General features: G+C 50.2%; 7 protein-coding genes across 7 annotated transcripts, besides 2 other annotated features; 4 read left to right on the top strand and 3 right to left on the bottom strand.

Moving 5' to 3' along the window:
• Positions 1-961: 961 nt before the first annotated feature.
• On the top strand, positions 962-2042 carry N7539_003152 (NAD(P)-dependent alcohol dehydrogenase; the record flags this gene model as incomplete). The annotated part of the gene is made up of 2 exons (XM_056932755.1): positions 962-1552; positions 1614-2042. 2 exons carry the CDS (start codon positions 962-964, stop codon positions 2040-2042), a joined length of 1020 nt encoding a protein of 339 aa, XP_056792714.1.
• Positions 2043-5703: 3661 nt separating this feature from the next.
• Positions 5704-6822, bottom strand: N7539_003153 (putative mitochondrial folate carrier protein Flx1; the record flags this gene model as incomplete). Its single annotated transcript, XM_056932756.1, has 3 exons — positions 5704-6281; positions 6348-6590; positions 6705-6822. 3 exons carry the CDS (start codon positions 6820-6822, stop codon positions 5704-5706), a joined length of 939 nt encoding a protein of 312 aa, XP_056792715.1.
• A 985-nt stretch (positions 6823-7807) lies between these two features.
• Positions 7808-7855: a sequence feature (Short protein (N7539_003154, KAJ5491587.1) was converted to a misc_feature.).
• Positions 7856-7929: 74 nt separating this feature from the next.
• Positions 7930-7956: a sequence feature (Short protein (N7539_003154, KAJ5491587.1) was converted to a misc_feature.).
• Positions 7957-8372: 416 nt separating this feature from the next.
• On the top strand, positions 8373-9826 carry N7539_003155 (U2 snRNP complex subunit HSH49; the record flags this gene model as incomplete). The annotated part of the gene is made up of 4 exons (XM_056932757.1): positions 8373-8392; positions 8457-8832; positions 8911-9658; positions 9717-9826. The coding sequence occupies 4 exons, from the start codon at positions 8373-8375 to the stop codon at positions 9824-9826; spliced, it is 1254 nt and encodes a 417-aa protein (XP_056792716.1).
• A 419-nt stretch (positions 9827-10245) lies between these two features.
• Positions 10246-10720, bottom strand: N7539_003156 (DUF2015 domain-containing protein; the record flags this gene model as incomplete). Its single annotated transcript, XM_056932758.1, has 2 exons — positions 10246-10565; positions 10666-10720. The coding sequence occupies 2 exons, from the start codon at positions 10718-10720 to the stop codon at positions 10246-10248; spliced, it is 375 nt and encodes a 124-aa protein (XP_056792717.1).
• A 537-nt stretch (positions 10721-11257) lies between these two features.
• Positions 11258-12311, top strand: N7539_003157 (uncharacterized protein; the record flags this gene model as incomplete). The annotated part of the gene is made up of 4 exons (XM_056932759.1): positions 11258-11309; positions 11420-11514; positions 11817-11941; positions 12137-12311. The coding sequence occupies 4 exons, from the start codon at positions 11258-11260 to the stop codon at positions 12309-12311; spliced, it is 447 nt and encodes a 148-aa protein (XP_056792718.1).
• Positions 12312-15209: 2898 nt separating this feature from the next.
• On the top strand, positions 15210-16797 carry N7539_003158 (malate dehydrogenase; the record flags this gene model as incomplete). The annotated part of the gene is made up of 8 exons (XM_056932760.1): positions 15210-15222; positions 15309-15340; positions 15430-15540; positions 15679-15766; positions 15839-16216; positions 16288-16372; positions 16438-16582; positions 16657-16797. The coding sequence occupies 8 exons, from the start codon at positions 15210-15212 to the stop codon at positions 16795-16797; spliced, it is 993 nt and encodes a 330-aa protein (XP_056792719.1).
• An 827-nt stretch (positions 16798-17624) lies between these two features.
• On the bottom strand, positions 17625-18713 carry N7539_003159 (trafficking protein particle complex subunit; the record flags this gene model as incomplete). The annotated part of the gene is made up of 4 exons (XM_056932761.1): positions 17625-17756; positions 17900-17989; positions 18200-18317; positions 18490-18713. 4 exons carry the CDS (start codon positions 18711-18713, stop codon positions 17625-17627), a joined length of 564 nt encoding a protein of 187 aa, XP_056792720.1.
• Between the last annotated feature and the right edge of the window lie 433 nt (positions 18714-19146).

The following is a 19146-nucleotide window of genomic DNA, read 5'->3' on the forward strand; positions in this document are numbered from 1 at the left end:
ACTCGGACGTAGCTCTTTCGATAGAAGAGCGCGAGTACGAAGAATTTGGCAGCGTATTTCTTTATAAGAGATTCCCGATCGCGAGGATACGGTCGAATCTAGTAGGGGAGGATATAATCCGAGGCCTATAGCTACCTTAGGTATCCTAACCCTTCCTTTTCGCGATAACTAGAGCTAGATAAGCTATAACCTCACCGTATAGCTCCGGTCGGTCACGTAAGGACCCTTAGTCCTCTGTATATATATAGTCACGCCTATAGCCATACTTAGAAGAACTATATCCTATCTACCCTCTGGATCTCAGATCGGCGGCCTGTTACCGGCTTTTATAATATCTAGGTAAGACTCTTAATAATATAACTTCTACTAGCGATTAGGAAGTTCTAAGTATTTATTTAAAATTTAAAAATTTATTTATTTAATATTCGCTAGATTTTTTGTGGGGTAGTATATTTTACCCGTATTTTATTTTTATATAAAACTATAATTTAAAAGAAAATTACAGAGGTATCTATAATCAAATATTTGGTTTTGATTATCTTTGGTTTTAATTTAGGTTCCCTATATTATATACCATACAAAAACCAAGAGATTTGCTGACGCGATAGCAGAGAGTGACCCTATGAACAACTCTGTCAGCGCCGGACGATTATTCGGACGATTTCTCCGCCGACGGGACAAGGCCGTAAGCTATACAGTCGTGGAGATGGGCGACCGGCCTATTATCCAGCCGACGGCGTTACCTCCACCAGAGATTACTGTGGTACTGAATTCCATGAAGAATGACAGTCCATCTCCGATTTCTTATATTTACAAAGTCTCTATGGGCGGGACTTGACCATTCCACTAACTCCTCCCGCTACTGAACCCCACCTCTCACATCTTCACTTGCACTCACAGCTACCAACTTTACGAGCAACAACTTCAACAACCAAGAATGACATCTATCATCCAACCAACAATGCGTGCCTGGGTTCGCCCACATCGCGGCCCGGCAAAGAATCTCCAACTGACCGACATGCCCACACCAGCTGTACCACCATCATCTTCTTCAGAGGTTCTAATCCGCGTGTCTCATGTCTCCGTAAACTTCAACACCGAGCTTTTCATGAAAATAGTCCCCAAGACACCCCTGACAAAGCCTTGGATCCCCGAAATCGAATTCTCAGGCGAGGTCATCGCCGCCGGCACAAAGGCTCCGCCTGAAGTATGCGACCTTGGAGTGAAGGTCATCGGCTACGAAAGTATTCTGAACTACGCTACGGGACACGGTGTTCTGGCCGAGTACGTACGTGTTCCTGGTAGCAACGTTGTGCGTGCTAGCGATGAGATTGATATGGCGTCGGCGTCTGGGATTAATGGGTGCGGGAGCTGTGCGTTGAAAATCTGTCAGACGGCCGGGATAAGAAAAGGCCATGTCGTTTTGGTCAACGGGGCGAGCGGATCTGTTGGTTCTGTTCTCGTGCAGCTTTGTAAGGTTAGAGGAGCGAAGGTTGTTGGTGTTGCGAGTGGTGGGAATGAGGAGATAGTTCGTGGACTTGGTGTTGATGAGGTATCAATATTTTCATCGGGCCATCACAAGAACAGGGAACATCTGCTAATCGATGCTCTAGTTCATTGACTATCGCAAACTTGACTCGCTGCCGGCTTACCTCGCCAGTCGGTATGGGGATAAACTGTTCGACTTCATACTAGACTGCGTCGGCACGCAGGCGCTTTACGCAAATTCACCCGCTTATCTCAAGCCCGAAGGTGCTTTGATCAATATCGGTTTTCTCGAGGGTATTTTTACGACGACATTCAATGTCCTGGTAAATAGATTCCTTCCTACGTGGCTGGGTGGCGTGCCACGTCGTTACATCACGTTTAGCACACCACCGACTCGCGATGCCGCGATTTACATGGCGAAATTGGTGGAGGAGGGCCATATCCGTATTCCCATTGACTCTGTCTATGATATGGAGGATGCCATTGCGGTGTACGAGCGAGTGGCAACTCAGCGTGCCAGGGGCAAAGTTGTTATCAAGGTGCGAAGTAACTAGATCGGGATCTGAAATTGTACTTGCGCAACTCGAAATGCGTTTTTACTGAGAAACTCGACTTATCAAGCAACTTTTGCGTCTAAACGTTTGTATTCTAGATTAGATTGAATCTTTGCAAACCCCTCTCAATTCGGCGTGAGCTCATAACCGGGGCTCTAAACCCCATCTCATCTTTACAGATAGGTAAGGAGCCCGAGCCTCACGCAGGAATTGTGAAGGTTGCCTTTTTTCACTGGAGACGGTAGCCGTCTCAGCTCTCTGAGTTTCCTGCATAGCGCAGGCTCTATTGACAGAGGCCTACCCTGTAAAAGTCAGATTGTCGTCCTGATCAAGTCAAGACGTGTTGTACGAAGTCGTGAGGCGCTCCGCAGTGACGCTCGAGGCGGACAGATCCGACAAAACAGAGGTGTGCGAGGAATGTAGTCCCCTGGTGTAGTAGTCGGATTAATACAGCAGGAGTCTAATGAAGCCACAGGCAGACTCGTTGGGAGCGTCAGCTGCGTTTTTTGTGGTCTGACTGTACGGTGGTGCGATTTGGCACAGACTGGATTGGAGAGCATGGTATATACGTCAATGTTTTGACCCGCATGTTCTCTAGAATTCATTCCATGTAAACGGGTTATGAATACGCTTAAGCGCCAATTTGTCTTCATGTATGCAGATCTTATGCAAAGGGGAACATCAGGAAAAGTTTGTGTCAATTTTCAGAACTATATTAGTGCTGCGTGGGATGAGTCAGACCAGGCGAAGATTGATGCGTTGATATTCAGTATTGGGAGCACCAGAACCATCATACAGAATATTAAGTGTCAGAAGTATGTTTACAAACGTCATTGTTCATCAGATAGCATTCCAGCTTCGCATAGGAACAGGAATCAAAGGATTGGTTGTACAGGATAAAAAATTATGGATATACATATATGATGGCAGTTGGTGACGGAAGCAATATGCAGACACACTCTTGCGCCCTATTATCTTGAATATAGGCCCTCTAGGGCTTGACCCAAATCCAGCTAATAGTTCTAGAGACCCTGTAGCTTAGCAGCCTAAGCTCTCGATACTTTCCTTCTTGTTCGTATAGCATGTGATACTGCCGCAGACCATAGCCTAGATAGAATCTCTCCAAGCCAGTCAATCTCACACTCATCCCTCTCACACACGGTGATGCTACACCTATTGTAGCCACCTCCCAACACCTCTTAGCTATTTTCTGTAGAAATCTTGAGCCGCGGGCTTCACAGACTGGCAATGTTTAATTATCTAGCCGAACAGTAGCAGAATCCACGTGCTCGCAGATACCCAAAATATACAGTTATATAGACCAATGTACATTGTAAGTGCTTTCGTATTCCTGAGTAAAGAACAGTCCACGAAAATGGTAATATTTAAATCTGTAAAAGTCCACCTCTCTGAAAGAGTTAAAGGGCTATCAATAAGGTTTCGGTATGTAGTATAAGTTGTCTCTGTCCTTACGCTCGTCCAATGGGTGCCGCCCAAAATGTGAATTAATTTCCGAGTAAGAATATCTCAAGTGAGGCCTGAGCGCTCTGGTATTGCTTTTTGGGATTACTCTTGAAACCTTCGGGAGGTACATCACATTGTAATCAGCGCCGCGATCTTCTATTGCCTGGTCTCTACTATTTCCCCGGATTGCCGAGAAGGATTTCGTCTTCCTTTATATGAATGGTAATCATGCTGCTTCACAAGCACGCATCACTTAGACTTCAAGTTTTGTTTGGCTACTGGGCTGCTTGCATTCGAAGATGCAGGGCTGTTTTAAATATGAGCCCTCTCCAAGCAATCCTGTTGTCTACAAGCAAGGTGCATCTGATAAGATGGAGTCAATTTGCAAATGAAGAATGTGTCTATCTCCACTATGCCTATCGTGTAGATTCCATGGTGTCGCTAAAATGTCTTATATTCGGAACCAAATACGCTTTAGTGGCCTAGGAGTCGTGTGCCCTTTTGAATGATTTGTGAGAGAAATTTAGGAAAGCGCCGAAGCCTAGACTGGCCATGTTTATAATAGTAGGAATAAGACCTAGATATAATAGCCGGCCTTAAAGGCAAAGACCAGGTCTGACAACTTCCGTTGCCGAAGGTATCCGCAAGCTTTCCTTTCTCAATTTTGGGATATGGTTCTGCGGACCTTCTGCGAGAGTCTTACTCGCGAGGGATAGGTGCGGTGGTTTCATTCTCACAATTACCCGCGATCAGAGTTGCCGACATGGGGCGCTCGCCCACAGGCCAATGTGAGTGTCTTCAGCGTTATGTCCGCAGTGTCTCCAAACACGCTGGGGGTAGAAGCATCCTGCAAAGTGGCTTGACAGGCTCTGATAGGTGTTCTGGGCTCATTGGGCCGGTCTGCCCCTAGAAGTCGATTTTGAAAATAAGTACGTGGACACTCCAGTGATACTTGGCTTCTCCTCCAGGTCCCCCTTGCCATGTGTCCCAGAGTGCGGTAAACGTATTGACAAGTCGTGAAAACATAACAAATTAAAGGATAGGATGGCTGCCAATGATAGCGGGACCGATCCTGATCAGATTAGAAAACAAGGGAAGCTGTGCCAGTCAAACAGCTAAGACGTACTCAGCTATTTATGTCGAGGAACATTTCCGCAACCGCATCGATAGCTGGGAATATTGATATTTGCACAATATTATCCATTGCACACTGTACATTGATCAAACGTGAGCCAAGAAATCGAAATGCCTGACTGCCGTGCCTCTGCAGAGACCTCGTCTTCATTTTCTCACTGCGTGTGGAATTTGTGGGCTGGTGGTAAAGTCAGTACTCAAGAAAAACCTTAGAAAGGCCATCTTTCTGTTGACCGATCAGATGCAGGAATCTCACTAGACTCCAGAGCTTTGCATGTATAATGCGTCTGCTTGTTTCCCCCTCGATGTATCGTGAAGCATGAGGGAAGAGAAATCTTCTGAGGCCATGCGATCGTGCTAATCTGGGATTCAAGGTACAAGATTGAAGATGCTCCAGACACCTTTTCAGGCGTCAATTTCTTGTGTAGTCCACAAAACAATGTCATACCTGCCAATCATAGCCCATATGTCGGACTGAGCATCGCATGTATTTCTGAAGAATGAGTAGCTAGAGAGTCCTGGTGATGAGTTTGCTCGTTGAACCGGCGCCAATGCATGAGGGCGTCATCCCGCAAGACTCGGGCCAGACGGATACACGTTTCACCACTTGGTCGCAGGTGACCACTCATCGGCAGAGAGAACATGGTATTGCATGTAGACACTGCATGGGTTGACATCAGTCGGGGAGCGTTTTGCAGACGAACTCGTTGGACAAATTTCGATGCATTAAATCTCGTCGTGACAGATCGGCTTCTTCACAGTAAGACACACGGGTGCTTGGCCTTGCTGTTCTGCTTTGGTAGCGGACGGTGTCCGGACGTCGGCGTCTAGACACACCTACATCTGCAACTATGATTTTTGGTACATGATCTCGGAGACTTGAAGAGTCATGATTGATAGGAAGCTCGATGTTGAAAGGCCGAAGGCCAGAGGGTATCATAACTGTCAAATAGAATTTCAAAACACAAACGCCAACCCAGGCTCCATGTCAAAGTCCAGGCGGCGCAGTAGGGCACCGTAATGGACACGCCAGTTGATCACGGTCCAGTTCCAAGCGCTCAAGTCACACTTTTCCCTTGTCGCTGGGCAAAGTGGCCTTCATGTGTTCGTAAACCACGAAGGTAACCCATGTGCTTGGAAGAACTCGAATCAAGTTAGGGCCCAGACCGCGATAGAAGCCCGAAATCCCCTCCTTGGTCCAGACCTGACGGACTGCATCCATGGCGCCGCGATAAAGCATCTGAGCTTCCAGGATCTGGAGTCGCGCGCGAATCACCTGATATGGGTATGTCACACATCCGGCAAATACTTTGGACATGCCAGAGATGGCAAAGGTGTCTAGGACGCTGAAATTCTTTTGGCTTGGAGACACGGCCGTGTTTGAGAATATCTCGCTCTTGGAGGACTCCGTCGGCCACAAAGCTCTCAGCTTTTCATAAGCCATGAATTGGAAAGCGCCATGGCTGACACCAAATAAGGATGGGACTAGACCACGGTAGAACCCACGTAGTCCCTCAGTATGGTAGAGATGCCTGACACCCGAAATCACTGAGGAATAAGCTCCAGGCGAGTTCGCGCCAGTTGCAAGCATTCGAGTCTTGATCACCCAGATTGGATTCGTCATGAGTGCAGTGAGAACACCTGGAGGGGGAAGCCTGTCAGCTACGTGGCGAGAATAGAACCATTAAAGAAAAAAGTTACACTTACCAGCTGCCCCAGATGTCAGGAAGTAGTCAGAAGATTTGAGCTGATGCACTGGTTGCCCGCGGTAGTGACAAGCCATCTCCTTGAGACTGCCGTAGAAGAAGAAATATAAAGCCCAACTGGTAGAGTTTCCAATCAGGTTCGGTGCCAGACCACGATAAAAGGCACGGATGCCACCCTCATTTGCATAAATTCCGCGGATGATTTGGACTGAGCTGCCGAATCGGGCAGGAGATGATCGGTCGACTTTCATTTCGAGACAAGTTAGTCGTGGACGGCCAAACCCTCTCCCTCATACCAAAGACAATACTTGTGAGAGGGCAGTGGGCATTTCTACGGCGTCTGTGTTTCTTGACTCACCTTGTAGGCGCGTTTTCACCAGATCCAGTGGGTGCACCGCGAGTGTTGTAGCAACACCCGCGGTAAACCCTGCTAGAGTCTCCACCGCCGACGACGAGAGCCCATCTCGCCTAGTCATGGACCCAAATATAGAGTCCAAAAACCCCCCAAAAGGAACAGTCAAGCGTGATCAGGATCGTGAGTGTGTATGGAAACAGTGAGTGTTGCTGTTAAGACTCAAGCCGCGGTAATTACTCCAAATATTTATGTGCAGCCGATAAGGCTTTATCGCGATCCTTTGATGACGAAAGGGTCGGGGCAGAAAGTCACGGATCAGGGCATCTTCCATTTCCGTTAATTAAGATCATCTGACCGCCCGGCAAAGGCGGTCGTGAAGAGCAGAGCGATGCACTAGGAGAGTTGATATAACAACGTGAGGCAGTCATTTCATTAGGCAAAATGGCTTGAACATGCACGAGCCTTGGTATAGAGGGACTACAGGTACAGAAGCTTGCGGTCTTTAGATGTTGAGAAGAAATTATCCACTGCTTCCTATAAAAATACAATAAATGCCTTCAGCACAACTCGTGAAGTAGGTCAAGCCGATCTGCTAGCAGCTTTCAGACAATAATTTAGACATTGATGCAGCAAGTGGCCCGCATGTGAGATTCTCACAAGCAGGTACAGTATAGATGGCAATCGTCTGGCGATGGTCGTTGAAGATGGAGTGAAAGGGACTCGAATGTAATTTGACGACTTCAGCCCGGCGGTGGGTAGTCCGGACCTAGCATTTAAGCCAAAGGAGAGAAAAGCCTGTATGAGATTCTGATTAGTATCCGATAGATGACGAGAGTCGTCGTCCGCGCGTAGAGAGGTTGCCGTACTTGAAGAGAGAAGGCTTAGGCTCGCTGTAGGAGTATCCTGCAAATTCGAAGATCATTGATCAGAATTAGGGTTTTCCCCCTTTAAATAGGATTATAAAAAGCTTCTCATGAATGAACATACCGAGGTAGACGATCAGAGGCAGGTAACCACTGTGTTTGCCGAGACGGTTAGCGAATTGTCAGATCGCGAGGATGACACTTGAAGGGTCTTGTCGGAGATGCGGGCGCGCAAAGTCCTTACTAGTGGATCGCAACACGGGAGATATCGATGACCTTGGAGACACGCTCCTATTACACAGAAAGACAGAAGTTAGCGATTGATATGCGGGTTGGTCTGACAAGCCGGAGAAGCAGTGGCGTACCTTAGTCTCTTCGGAGAACTGAACCATGATGAAGAAAGGTGGTAGGGATTGAGGAGAGGCTTTTTGAGAGAATGATTTATATCTGAGCAGGCCTTTATCTCAGAAACCTCGGCAAAGGCGATTGAGATGGAAGACTAAGATGATCTGAAGATGGTAGAAAGATGGATGGAGGGTTGGCGAGCGCGGGAGCGCGAGGGAGCACCCCAAAAGTTTTCGGAGGTCGGCAGATCCAATGATCACCAATCGCTGGCCGCTGCGGTTCCTCTCCACCAGACCTTCCTTGAACCCGCGCAATCTTTCCTGCTCTTCTTGGCTTTGGCCGTGCAACCTCAGGAATTGTGATCTCTACTACTCCTCGTTGAGATCTTCCGGTCTCATATTCTTGCATTGAACCTTCCTTGACTGTTGCTCTTGCCCCTCCTGGGACAGGCGTAGTCGCAAAAATGTCCGGCGCAAGACACTGGTACGGCGATCTTATTCTGCAGGACTGGCGTTGACCGACTGCTCAAGCTGACGCTTCTGATTAGGGAACAAGATAAGGAAGCCACGGTCTACATTGGCAATCTCGATGAGCGAGCGACCGACAGCTTGGTCTGGGAGCTCATGCTGCAGGCTGGGCGCATCGTGAATGTCCATCTGCCCAAAGACCGCGTGACCCAAACGCATCAAGGATATGGCTTTGTGGAGTATATTAGTGAGGAGGACGCTGAATATGCCTCTCGGATCATGAACGGTATTCGCTTATACGGAAAGCCCATCCGTGTGAACAAGGCGTCTGCAGACAAGCAGAAGTCGGTCGAAATCGGTGCCGAACTCTTCATTGGAAACCTTGACCCCATGGTCTCCGAACAAATCCTCTACGACACTTTCAGCCGATTTGGAACATTAACCAGCCTTCCCAAGGTGCGCAACACTTCCGTCTTTCCGCAGTCATCTTATCCACACAATTTGTCTAACGCAATGTTCTATGCATTCTCTTAGGTTGCGCGAGATGACAATAACCTCTCCAAGGGTTACGGATTCGTGTCATTTGCCGACTTTGAGTCCTCCGATGCCGCCATCAACAACATGAACGGTCAATACCTCATGAACAAGCAAGTCTCGGTGCAATATGCCTACAAGAAGGACGGCAAGGGAGAGAGACACGGTGACGAGGCCGAGAGAACACTAGCAGCCCAGGCGCGGAAACACAATGTCCGACCTCCAACCCAGCAAGTCGCCCCTCCACAGTTCCCAGGGGCTGCTGCTGCACCACCTCCTGGTGCTGGTGCTACTACCCCCGCGGCTCTGCCGAACGGTGAAGCATCGCGGCCCGTGAGCACTGCACCGCAGACGCCCGACGTGGGTATGGGTAGAGGTATGCCCATGCCGATGAATTACCAGAGTGTGCCTCCTCCCCCGCCGCAGCAAGGGAGGCCCAGCGGCCCGCCTCCAGCATCACTCATGACCCCTCCCCCCGGTCTTCCTGCCCGCCCTCCGCCGTCACAGGCTGGATATGGCGGACCGCAGACTTACCTCCCACCTAAATTCAATGGTGCTGGGCCACAAGCTCCATTCCCCCTCCCCCGGCTGGAGCTCCTGCTCCACCACCTGGCTTGGCCCCTCCTGGCTTTGCGCCGCCCCCAGCAGGCGCGATGGCACCTGGTGCACCACCTACACTTCCTCCTGGTTTCCAGCCGCCAGGTTATGGGGCTGGTCGCTGAGGAAGGTTTAATGGTTCCGGAGACATGTAAAGCGCATGCTCCTTTATGCAATCCAATCAAATCAAATTTTATCTTGCATTGCAGGGAAAACCGGCCATTCCAGAGTCGAATACATTACGCACTCGTTCCGTTACCGCCCAGTCATCGAGATTGGCTCCGAGAGCGACGGAACAGCGTCAGATTTCCCAGCATAAGAATCAATAGCACGCGTTCAGCGGGCTGTCCTGCCGACGACTGGGACCGGGGAAAAGCTGGTGGTATCAAGCTGACCATGTGGTCCACACTATCTAATAATGCCACCAAGTCAGGAGCTTATTTATGAAGAATGGTTCAAAAAGATTTCACAAAGACCAACGAAAAAGAGAGAGACGCTTCTTTGATGTAATTTCCCAAGGCGCCCAGTGCTCTCTACCTTCGATGGTGGTCTCATAATCTTAGGTTTTGGGGCGCTGTTACGACGAGCCATGAGCCGACAACCCAAGAAATAGTAATAGTAGAGGCTAAGAAAAATGGATGAAGATGAAAGAGTGTAAGTAACAAAGAGTGGATATGCGAACACGCAACAAGAGCTCGAAACAGAAAGAATCGAAAAGCGCTCAGGTAACACGAAGCATCACGAGAAAGAAACGAATTTTGGATCCCGCGGCCGACCATCGGGACCAATATTATTATTTGCGAACCGTTGCTCCGTATAAATTCGGCGCGCCTCGTCAAACGTCACTCGGCGGACTCTCATGATTCTTTTGATCTCTCGCTTTGCGGTTTGATCGAGACCAGCTCGAGTGTCTCCCTCTGCGACATTGGCGGCGAGGTCGAATTGTGAGGAGCTCATGCCTGCCTCGAGATCGGCCGTGAAACTGGACGGAAGGCGATCATAGATGTAATCGGGAACCGGGAGGAGATGGAACCATCTCGCGCGGGTTAGGTAGAGAGCTGGAGAGATCGATGTCAGTAAGTTTGACCTGGGAAAAACGGCTTGCTGGTTGTAGGGTGACCTGAACGAAGGCCCTCGGTGAGAAGAATCGCAACGTACCCGTTCCTGCGACGATTACGGATAGAACGAGAGAGTAGTAGAACAGATAGCCCATGATGGGCGTGATATTGCCGGGGCTTGTGGACGTCAGTGTTTCTTCAAGGTCCGGTGGGATGGAGCAATGCTTGCGTATTCAAGCGCTTCAACATTGAGGGTCAGAGGAGACAAAGGTCCAAGGATCTCTAAAGGAGCGTCGTTATTCACGATGCCGGAGACTCCGAATGGGGAAAGCTGACGGGGGGCGGAGCCGGAGGCTGCAGCAGTGTCCACCAAGGGATCGGGTCACTGCACGCTCTAGTTGCGGGAGCCTGATATGGGAGCACTCGTACCGGTACTCCGGTCTTTTCAGGCGACAAGGCATTGAAATCTTGTGGAAGGCCTGGTCAGTCAGGAAGTCACGTCCGATTAGATAAAAGCACCCGGAACTCCAGTTGAAGGAAGCTCTCAGGCAGCACGGCATCCACATGGGCACTATTCCCAAAATGGCCTGCTTAGCGAGTCGCCGAATTGAGAATTCCATCACACAAGTCGGTCTCCGAACTGGAGGGCGATTCATGATTGCAATTCCCAAGACACCAGCATCCACGTCACAATGTCTGTCTCACGCCCCAACGTTTCCAACGACCTGATCTGGCAGATCACCCGTACGTCCTCCAGAATGAAGCCCCAATTGGGATCCCCAAAGCCAAACGCACACAATCTCCAAAAAAGCTTTCCTGAGCGCAATCCGTGGCTGACAGCTATGGCATCACAGGTAACCAGAATGCCTATCTGGTTCGCCGCAACACCGGTGGTGGCTCCCAGTTCTCCCGGGACCCCCTGAACTTGGTCAACAAGCACTCTTTCAAGGTACGCGCAACTGGCGAAGGAGCGTCGATGCAATCCATCCGAGTTGTAGTATCACACTTGGAGCGGGGAGGCGGCACGTGAATTGAAATGGGAAGCTAACGCAAGATGTCTGTCTCCTTATAGTACTCTGGTTTCGCCAACAACAAGGTATCTACTTGCTTTCCTGCGACGGTCACTTCCCTCGTGGTTTCCAAAACATGTGCAGATCTGCGCCGATCTACCGACATGCGCTATTGTCCATGTGCTATCGCCAATTTACGATTCCTGATAACTGACTCGATTTGCGTTGCGTTTTTCACTAGGCCGTCGGTGTTCAGTCCGATGAGAACGGCAACGTCGTCGTGATCACCAAGAAGCCCAACAACGCCCAGCAGCCCGCTCAGAGCCTGGTCACCGTCTCCTACGGCCCCAAGACCTCCACCCGCAAGTAAGCAGCCCTTTGAATCTTGACGAACACTTCTATTGGGGCATCATCTCGCCTCTACGTGGCCGAATCGCGACAAGACAATTGGATCAATTCTAGATTCACTTCCGCGGTTGCAAGCTTACAGAGCGAGGACGGACCTTCTCTCTCACTCACGCAAGAACCGACTCGCTAATCGCTATTCTTCTCTTCCTCCAGGATCTACAAGGGTGTTGCCAGCAAGACCGCCCAGCACGGTTACCGCGCTGATGTCCGCGAGGAGGCTGTTTCCCGTGTCAGCGCTCTCCGCCGCGCCGGTCTTCCCAAGAAGGAGACCCCCGCCTCCAAGCCCCGCGGTGCCAAGGCCCGCCAGGCCGAGGAGAAGTCCGAGTAAATTTGCTCCGACAACTGATCTCTCTCTCTCCCTCTCGCTCGTTCAGTCTTTTCCCCCTCAAAAAATACTAGGTTCAGTCTCGTCCAACGGGAATGAGTTGAGAAAGAAACGATGAAGAGGCACGACGCGCATCCGTGGTGAGAATCGGATCTGGGCATCCAAAGGCAAGCTGTGCGCATGCGCGTGTCGTGTGATGCTGGAAACGCATGGGAATTCCAAGATCCATGTACTCTAGCCCAATTCAACCTTGATCTCTTTCTGAGACGGGGTTTGATATGAAAAATACCCGATTCTTGGTCGTGTTCAAGGAAGGCAAAGAAACAATTTCAATAAATTTCTTCAAAAAAATCTAAAACACACACACACACACACACACACACACACACACACTTCGATCAGGGAGATTATGTCGGAACGCGCCGTCCCGGTCCATCTTCTTCATATGTATTCTCTCACGATCAATGTCAATATAAGACCCAGGACGGACTCCTGCAGAAGAAGACCGCGATCTCGGATCTCGACCTCGGGAGATCTATCGAAGCATATACTGGGTACGCGAGTCAAAGTGCAGGTACGGTAGGAACTAGGAAGTGAACCTTAGCAGGGGTGGCCGATATGCCGGGCCGAATATCGATCAAGCCTCGGGCAAGGGCAAGCAAGCAGCCACTAACGAGAGTAGAACAGTTGGTAATGCATTGCCGATCGCGCCGCCAATGTCAAATGACACGTACAGGGCTGGCACTTGGCATGACAGAGCCCGGTCGGGAACCTCGGTAGATGAGAGGATTGATGCTTTGCGCCGACGCTCAACAAGATTATGAAACCATGAGCTTCCGCCATATGTATATACTCGGGGTTCTCAATTTGCTTCCAAGTCACCTGTAATACGCGACTGCGCAGTACATACCACATACCTACACACTGTTCATATCATCCTATACACGCCATGGATTAAAGAATTCATACTAGGAGCAAGGCGCACATTGTAATCAAAACAAAAAACTTCTCGGTTCTCACTCACTCACTGTATGGGTAGTGTATCTTAAGGATCGTGTTATCATGCTTGTTCCTCGTTCCTAATTCCTAGTTCCTCTTAGAGGATGCCCGTTCCTAAATGATATGATATCACCCGCCTTTTCCCGACGACGTCGATGGGAAATCTCGTAGGCGAGATGCCGAAAGTCACGAGCATGGAACGATATCGCCGGGATACCCCGGGTCGATGAGAGACTGGACGGGATCAATGAGATCATAATCATCACTGTAGAGTGACTATAGAAACGGATTGTATTCTCGAGGCAGTCTCGTCTTGTGGGCAGGTTTGATGGACATGACGAGCTATTATACTGTAACTGCATGAGTGTACGTAAGATCAAGATACTATTTAGTAGTTACTGAAAAGTGAAATTACAGTACCCCCAGACTTGAGCATCAGCATAGTCATACTGTGAGTGACTACATGAAGTGTGTAATGTAGTAATGTACAATTGTCTATATCTATAGCCAAATTGTCAAGTATCGAGAGATTTAGACTGGGGACCCCGTTGGGTGTGACCCTCATGGACGGGATTAGACTGCCCACAACAGGCTACACTCTACAGAGTCTGAGTGTATGTGAATGGTAGCTCTACAAAAGGTCCTCGACCGGCGGAATATGTATCGAGAACCATAGACGCAGGGTCAAGTGTGTAGCTGTGTATGATGAGATTATGTTGTCTGGGGCCTCAAATCCATTTTGAGCCCTGCGCTGCGCCATCTTGGAACAAGATTGCCAGTAATGGAGATTCCCAGGTTAACCTCAGCCTCTCAAGCAAAACCTTGACATGTCATAGGCCAAGGCCAAGCAGCATGGTACGGAGGTCCGCTGTTTGTGATCATGTTTCTGAGCAGGACAATAGTTTTAAAAAGCAAAGCTGGTGCTGATGATATTCTTTATCCATGTTTTCAACCGTACAGGGGTGGACAGTCTACGGCGTATGGACGCTCAAGAAGAACGGCATGCAAAACCACCTTGTTTCGCATGTGGTACCATCCATGGACTCATGAAGTCTGGGGGACTTTGGAAACAGTCTCCGCTTTTGTACCTCATGACTGATGTACCGGACTGGTGGGGACTGGAGAGTCGAGACACGCAGACCGGGCGGCCGAATGTAGTAAAAAAGCGAAAAGCCATTCGATGCATTCTTTGGCAATTTTTTTTTTCTGGTTGGGAACAGACAAGGACAGGCTTGTCAAAAGGAGGCTGAATGCCGAACTTGAGATGTCAACATCGTGGATCGAATTGTATATAAAATATACGCCAGGGCAATTTTCCGAGGGAAAGACGACAATTGCGTGCAGCTTGGGAGGGGACGTACAGTATTGTAATTTCAATTGTATCGCAATCTTACAGCATCCACATGCAAAGTACCGAGCATGTGCAACTACATACAGTTTCCGATAGCTAGTTACAGGTAGTCAGGTACCAAGTCCACACGGAGACCAACGGCGGAAAGTGAAATCAATAATGCCTTCGAAATGCTATTTTAAGTGAGCAAAACCATCGTCAAAGTACGATAGCATCGGTAGATGGTCAAGGTCGATTTTCTGAATTTTCTCCGTTCAATTTATGCTTTGGAATTCAGCCGGGTGCAGGTGCCTTCAATCAATTCCGGGCCAGGGCCCATCCCATCTGGCGGAGCTCTCACCAGCAGATCTGACCCGATGAACAGCCACTCCGGGGTTGCCCCTCCCCCTCCTCAGCTGCTTTCCGGCACACCCAAATAAATACACAACCACGTCTCCTCTTTTCATCTTCTCCTCTCCCCTTTCCTCCATCTCTACTTCCATTCCTTCTCTCATCTGTGTCTTCCCCCCCCCAAACTCCCAAACTCCCGATCTCCTGTCAAACCACACATCATGGTCAAAGCTGGTATGTTCAGATCTCCCTCCCTGACCTGCTCGGCAACTGTGCGAGGGGGAATCTGGGGAACTCGAAAAGCTAACGTGGGCTGGTAGTTGTTCTCGGTGCTTCTGGCGGCATTGGCCAGGTAAGACTCCATCTCCGTGAACATCGGTCTCATATGAACCTGTGCATTCAAAACACAAAACTAACGATCTCGTCTTCATGACGCTGTAGCCCCTCTCTCTCCTGCTGAAGGCCTCGCCCCTCGTCGATGAGCTGGCTCTGTACGATGTTGTCAACACCCCCGGTGTTGCGGCCGATCTGTCCCACATCTCCTCCACTGCGGTATGTTATCACAGTCCTCCGGACGCAGATTGTGGCTCCTTTGATCGGCTTTTCATGCTCTTTCGAAGCATGACAATACCCGACATCAGCGCCTTCTTGACCCGGAGAGATGCTCAGCGCCACTAACACAACCTGCAGAAAATCACAGGCTACCTCCCCAAGGACGATGGTCTGAAGCACGCTCTGACCGGCGCTGACATCGTCGTCATCCCCGCCGGCATTCCCCGTCTGTCTCCCCAACCCTCGGATTGGACGATGGTCAGGTCTCTTCAGTGCTAACAGGTCTTCCCCTCTCCAGGCAAGCCCGGTATGACCCGTGACGATCTCTTCAAGATCAACGCCGGTATCGTCCGTGATCTGGCCAAGGGCGTTGCTGAGTTCTGCCCCAACGCCTTCACTCTGGTCATCTCCAACCCCGTCAACTCCACTGTCCCCATTGCCGCCGAGGTTCTCAAGAATGCCGGCGTCTTCAACCCTAAGCGCCTGTTCGGTGTCACCACTCTGGACGTGGTTCGTGCCGAGACCTTCACGCAGGAGTTCTCCGGTCTGTCCGACCCCTCCAAGGCCACCGTGCCCGTCATTGGCGGTCACTCTGGCGAGACCATCGTCCCTCTGTTCAGCCAGGTCTCCCCCGACTTCAAGATCCCCGCTGATCGCTACGATGCCCTTGTCAACCGTACGTGCTTCGCTGCTCGTCTTTGTCTGTTGTCTTTTCAGCGATCCGTGACTGACTCTCTGACTGTACAGGCGTGCAATTCGGTGGTGACGAGGTTGTCAAGGCCAAGGACGGTGCTGGTTCCGCCACTCTTTCCATGGCCTTTGCTGGCTTCCGGTGAGTGAATTCATTTCGGTTAATCTGACTACGCTTGACAAATACTAAGCTCCAATTCTATCCAGCTTCGCCGAGTCTGTGATCAAGGCCTCCAAGGGCGAGAAGGGCGTTGTTGAGCCCACCTTTGTCTACCTCCCCGGTGTTGCCGGTGGTGAGGAGATTGTCAAGGCTACTGGCGTGGAGTTCTTCTCCACCCCTGTTGAGCTTGGTGTAAGTTTTGATGCTCTCAATGTTCTTGATTGAAGATGGCGAATGACTGATCATAATGTTCTTTATTGCTATAGCCCAACGGCGCTGAGAAGGCCATCAACTTGCTCAGTGGCATTACCGAGAAGGAGAAGTCCCTTCTCGAAGCCTGTATCAAGGGTCTCAAGGGCAACATTGAGAAGGGTGTTGAGTTCGTCAAGAACCCCCCACCAAAGTAAGATCCGTCCCCATCCCAGAACTCTTTTCCTCCTTTCAATGATTTTCATCCTTGGGTTGGTTCGGTGTCCTCCCTTCATGCTTGCGTGGGGAGGCTCTCAGGCATCCTTATCAAGCGCACTTCATTCTTCCCCGGACAGGCCCTTTCCAGCAATCGTTCGGCCTCGGAAATTGCAGGACCTCGCTAATCATTCTCCTGGTCGAAAGATAGGCTTTGAGCGGCCATAAAACGAGATTAACGAATTAACCAAGAGGAACCGGATAATGAATTCTCTTGCTGTTGAAACGAGATGGATTTCCAGCGAGCAGGAAGGTTAACCATGCTTTATGAAATAATTAAAATTATGATGAAATTCGGTTCTGCTTTATCGCCTGGCCCACAGTCCACATAGAGAAGACGTGTAGGCACCTTGCCGTGTAGTTCATTGCCGCAGCCCTCTGTCCTCGAGTGATTCTCATGACCGTCACAGGACACGTCCTGATTCCGGGCTCATTGTTCTCCTCGTGCTCGACCGGAAAATGCTCTTTCCCGCAGCCCCCATGAGTAAAGCACATAGCGCAACTAACTCGAGCAAGAACATGACTGCTTTCCTTCCCGCCGGTCCCGCCGGTCCTGCCGGGCGAGCGAGTCCTGGAACGGTGCCATTGCCTTGTCTCTCTTCTGCTTGCCCCTGGTCTAGGCCATAGTTCAAGCCCTAGGCTCGTCCAAAGTTCAATCGGTGTTTGGACCTGCATGCTTCCCCGCTTGCACGTAGTACAACCACCGAGTCCGATAAACATCTTATTTTCCATGTCCGTGTGCACCTGTCGTTCACCTCATTGAATTCAATCAGGGCCGAGCCTGGACCGTCTTGATCTGAAACGTCGCCCCCGGGAGCTCGGATGTCTCTGCCTGCACGGTCGTATTGATTCCGAGATTGGCGAGAGCGCCTCGTATCACACCACATGGGAACCAGAGATACTGCCGTCCACGAAAGGGGGTTGAGATTAGTTATAGATTGGGGGAGAATGTCTCAGAAAATGATAAACCTTTTGCCCACGGGGACATAAGGAACGGAGAAGGTTGTCAAGAAGAAGAAGAAGTAGCGGTAGACTCTCACTTACCGCTTGCGCCATATTCACGGCATCAGACCGGACGGCCATACTCATGCGCGCAAAGGGTCTGAACGCCGTATCTGTCAGGACATAGACTCCCTACTCAATTCGACCACTCGGGTTCTTAATCAGCAATTGCATCACTTGAGGTAACCAAAGACCCGAGAGTGGAACAACAGCGAGTGATGGAATCGAGATTGTCTCATTTGGTTCAATCCGAACTGTTGGTCCTCTCTAGAAGTACGAGCGAGAGAGAGAGAGAGAGAGAGAGAGAGAGAGAGAGAGAGAGAGAGAAAGCTGGCAACGTACCCGATGGTTGGTCTTCAAATTATCGATTTGTTTCCGAAACAAGACCATCCATAGATCTTTGCAGAGAAACTTGATGACGTCTAGGTTGTCCGTGAAACGGGGTCGATCGCGTGAGAACCTACGAATGAAGAAAATTAGCAATCTTCTCCCTAATCAAGCCCATTTGCAAACCCCCCTGGCTTCGCAGGCGCAAATCGCCAGCCCAAGGCCCAGGACAACAGCCCCGAGCTCCCAACTAACCAGACACGAGCACCTCCTCTTTTCGAAACCGGACCGAACCAGAGACTCACCTCTCCGCAAGGCCCTGGCCAACCCGATACCCCAACGACTCTAACCGGAAATACGTCGATTCACGAACCTCCGGATCCTCGGGGTTTTCTTGAGAAGCGAGATCCTTCGCCAGCCGTTCCGCCATGGGCACCAATTCGATCAGGAGGAAGTCGAAGCATGATGAGCTGAGGGCGCGCGCGTTGGGGTCGGAGACGGATAATGAGGCCGAGGCGTCGAAGGACATATTGTGCGATTGTGGGGAGTGAGGTGGCCTGCTGGACTTTTTTGCGGGGAGAGGGTGACGGAGTGAGGAGGGAGGGGGGGGGGGCTTTCGTTCGGGGGATTTGCAGTCGCGGAGATCTAGTCACTATAGCGGAGGAGAGAAAGTCGGGTGGGGAGTTCGTAATCGATTAGGAAGAGTATGAGAGTAGAAAGGACGATGCGCAGGGTGGACTTTGCCGATGTTTACTGGACGGAGGGTTCGGAGTGTTAGTTTGTATTCGGGACTCGAGCGGGTTGGAGAAAGCGGGTCTGGAGTCAGGATGGGCTGCGCGGGCGGACTTGTCAAGTGGAGGGAATGCGTTCGATAGTTATGGCGATGGAGTGAAGGGACATCCAGATTACAGGAGGAAGAATCATGTATCTTGACGATTTATCTACAGATGTACACCTTTTAG

Source organism: Penicillium diatomitis, assembly GCF_028827545.1.
Source record: "Penicillium diatomitis strain IBT 30728 chromosome Unknown utg000003l_segment0_segment0, whole genome shotgun sequence".
NCBI lineage: Eukaryota > Fungi > Ascomycota > Eurotiomycetes > Eurotiales > Aspergillaceae > Penicillium > Penicillium diatomitis.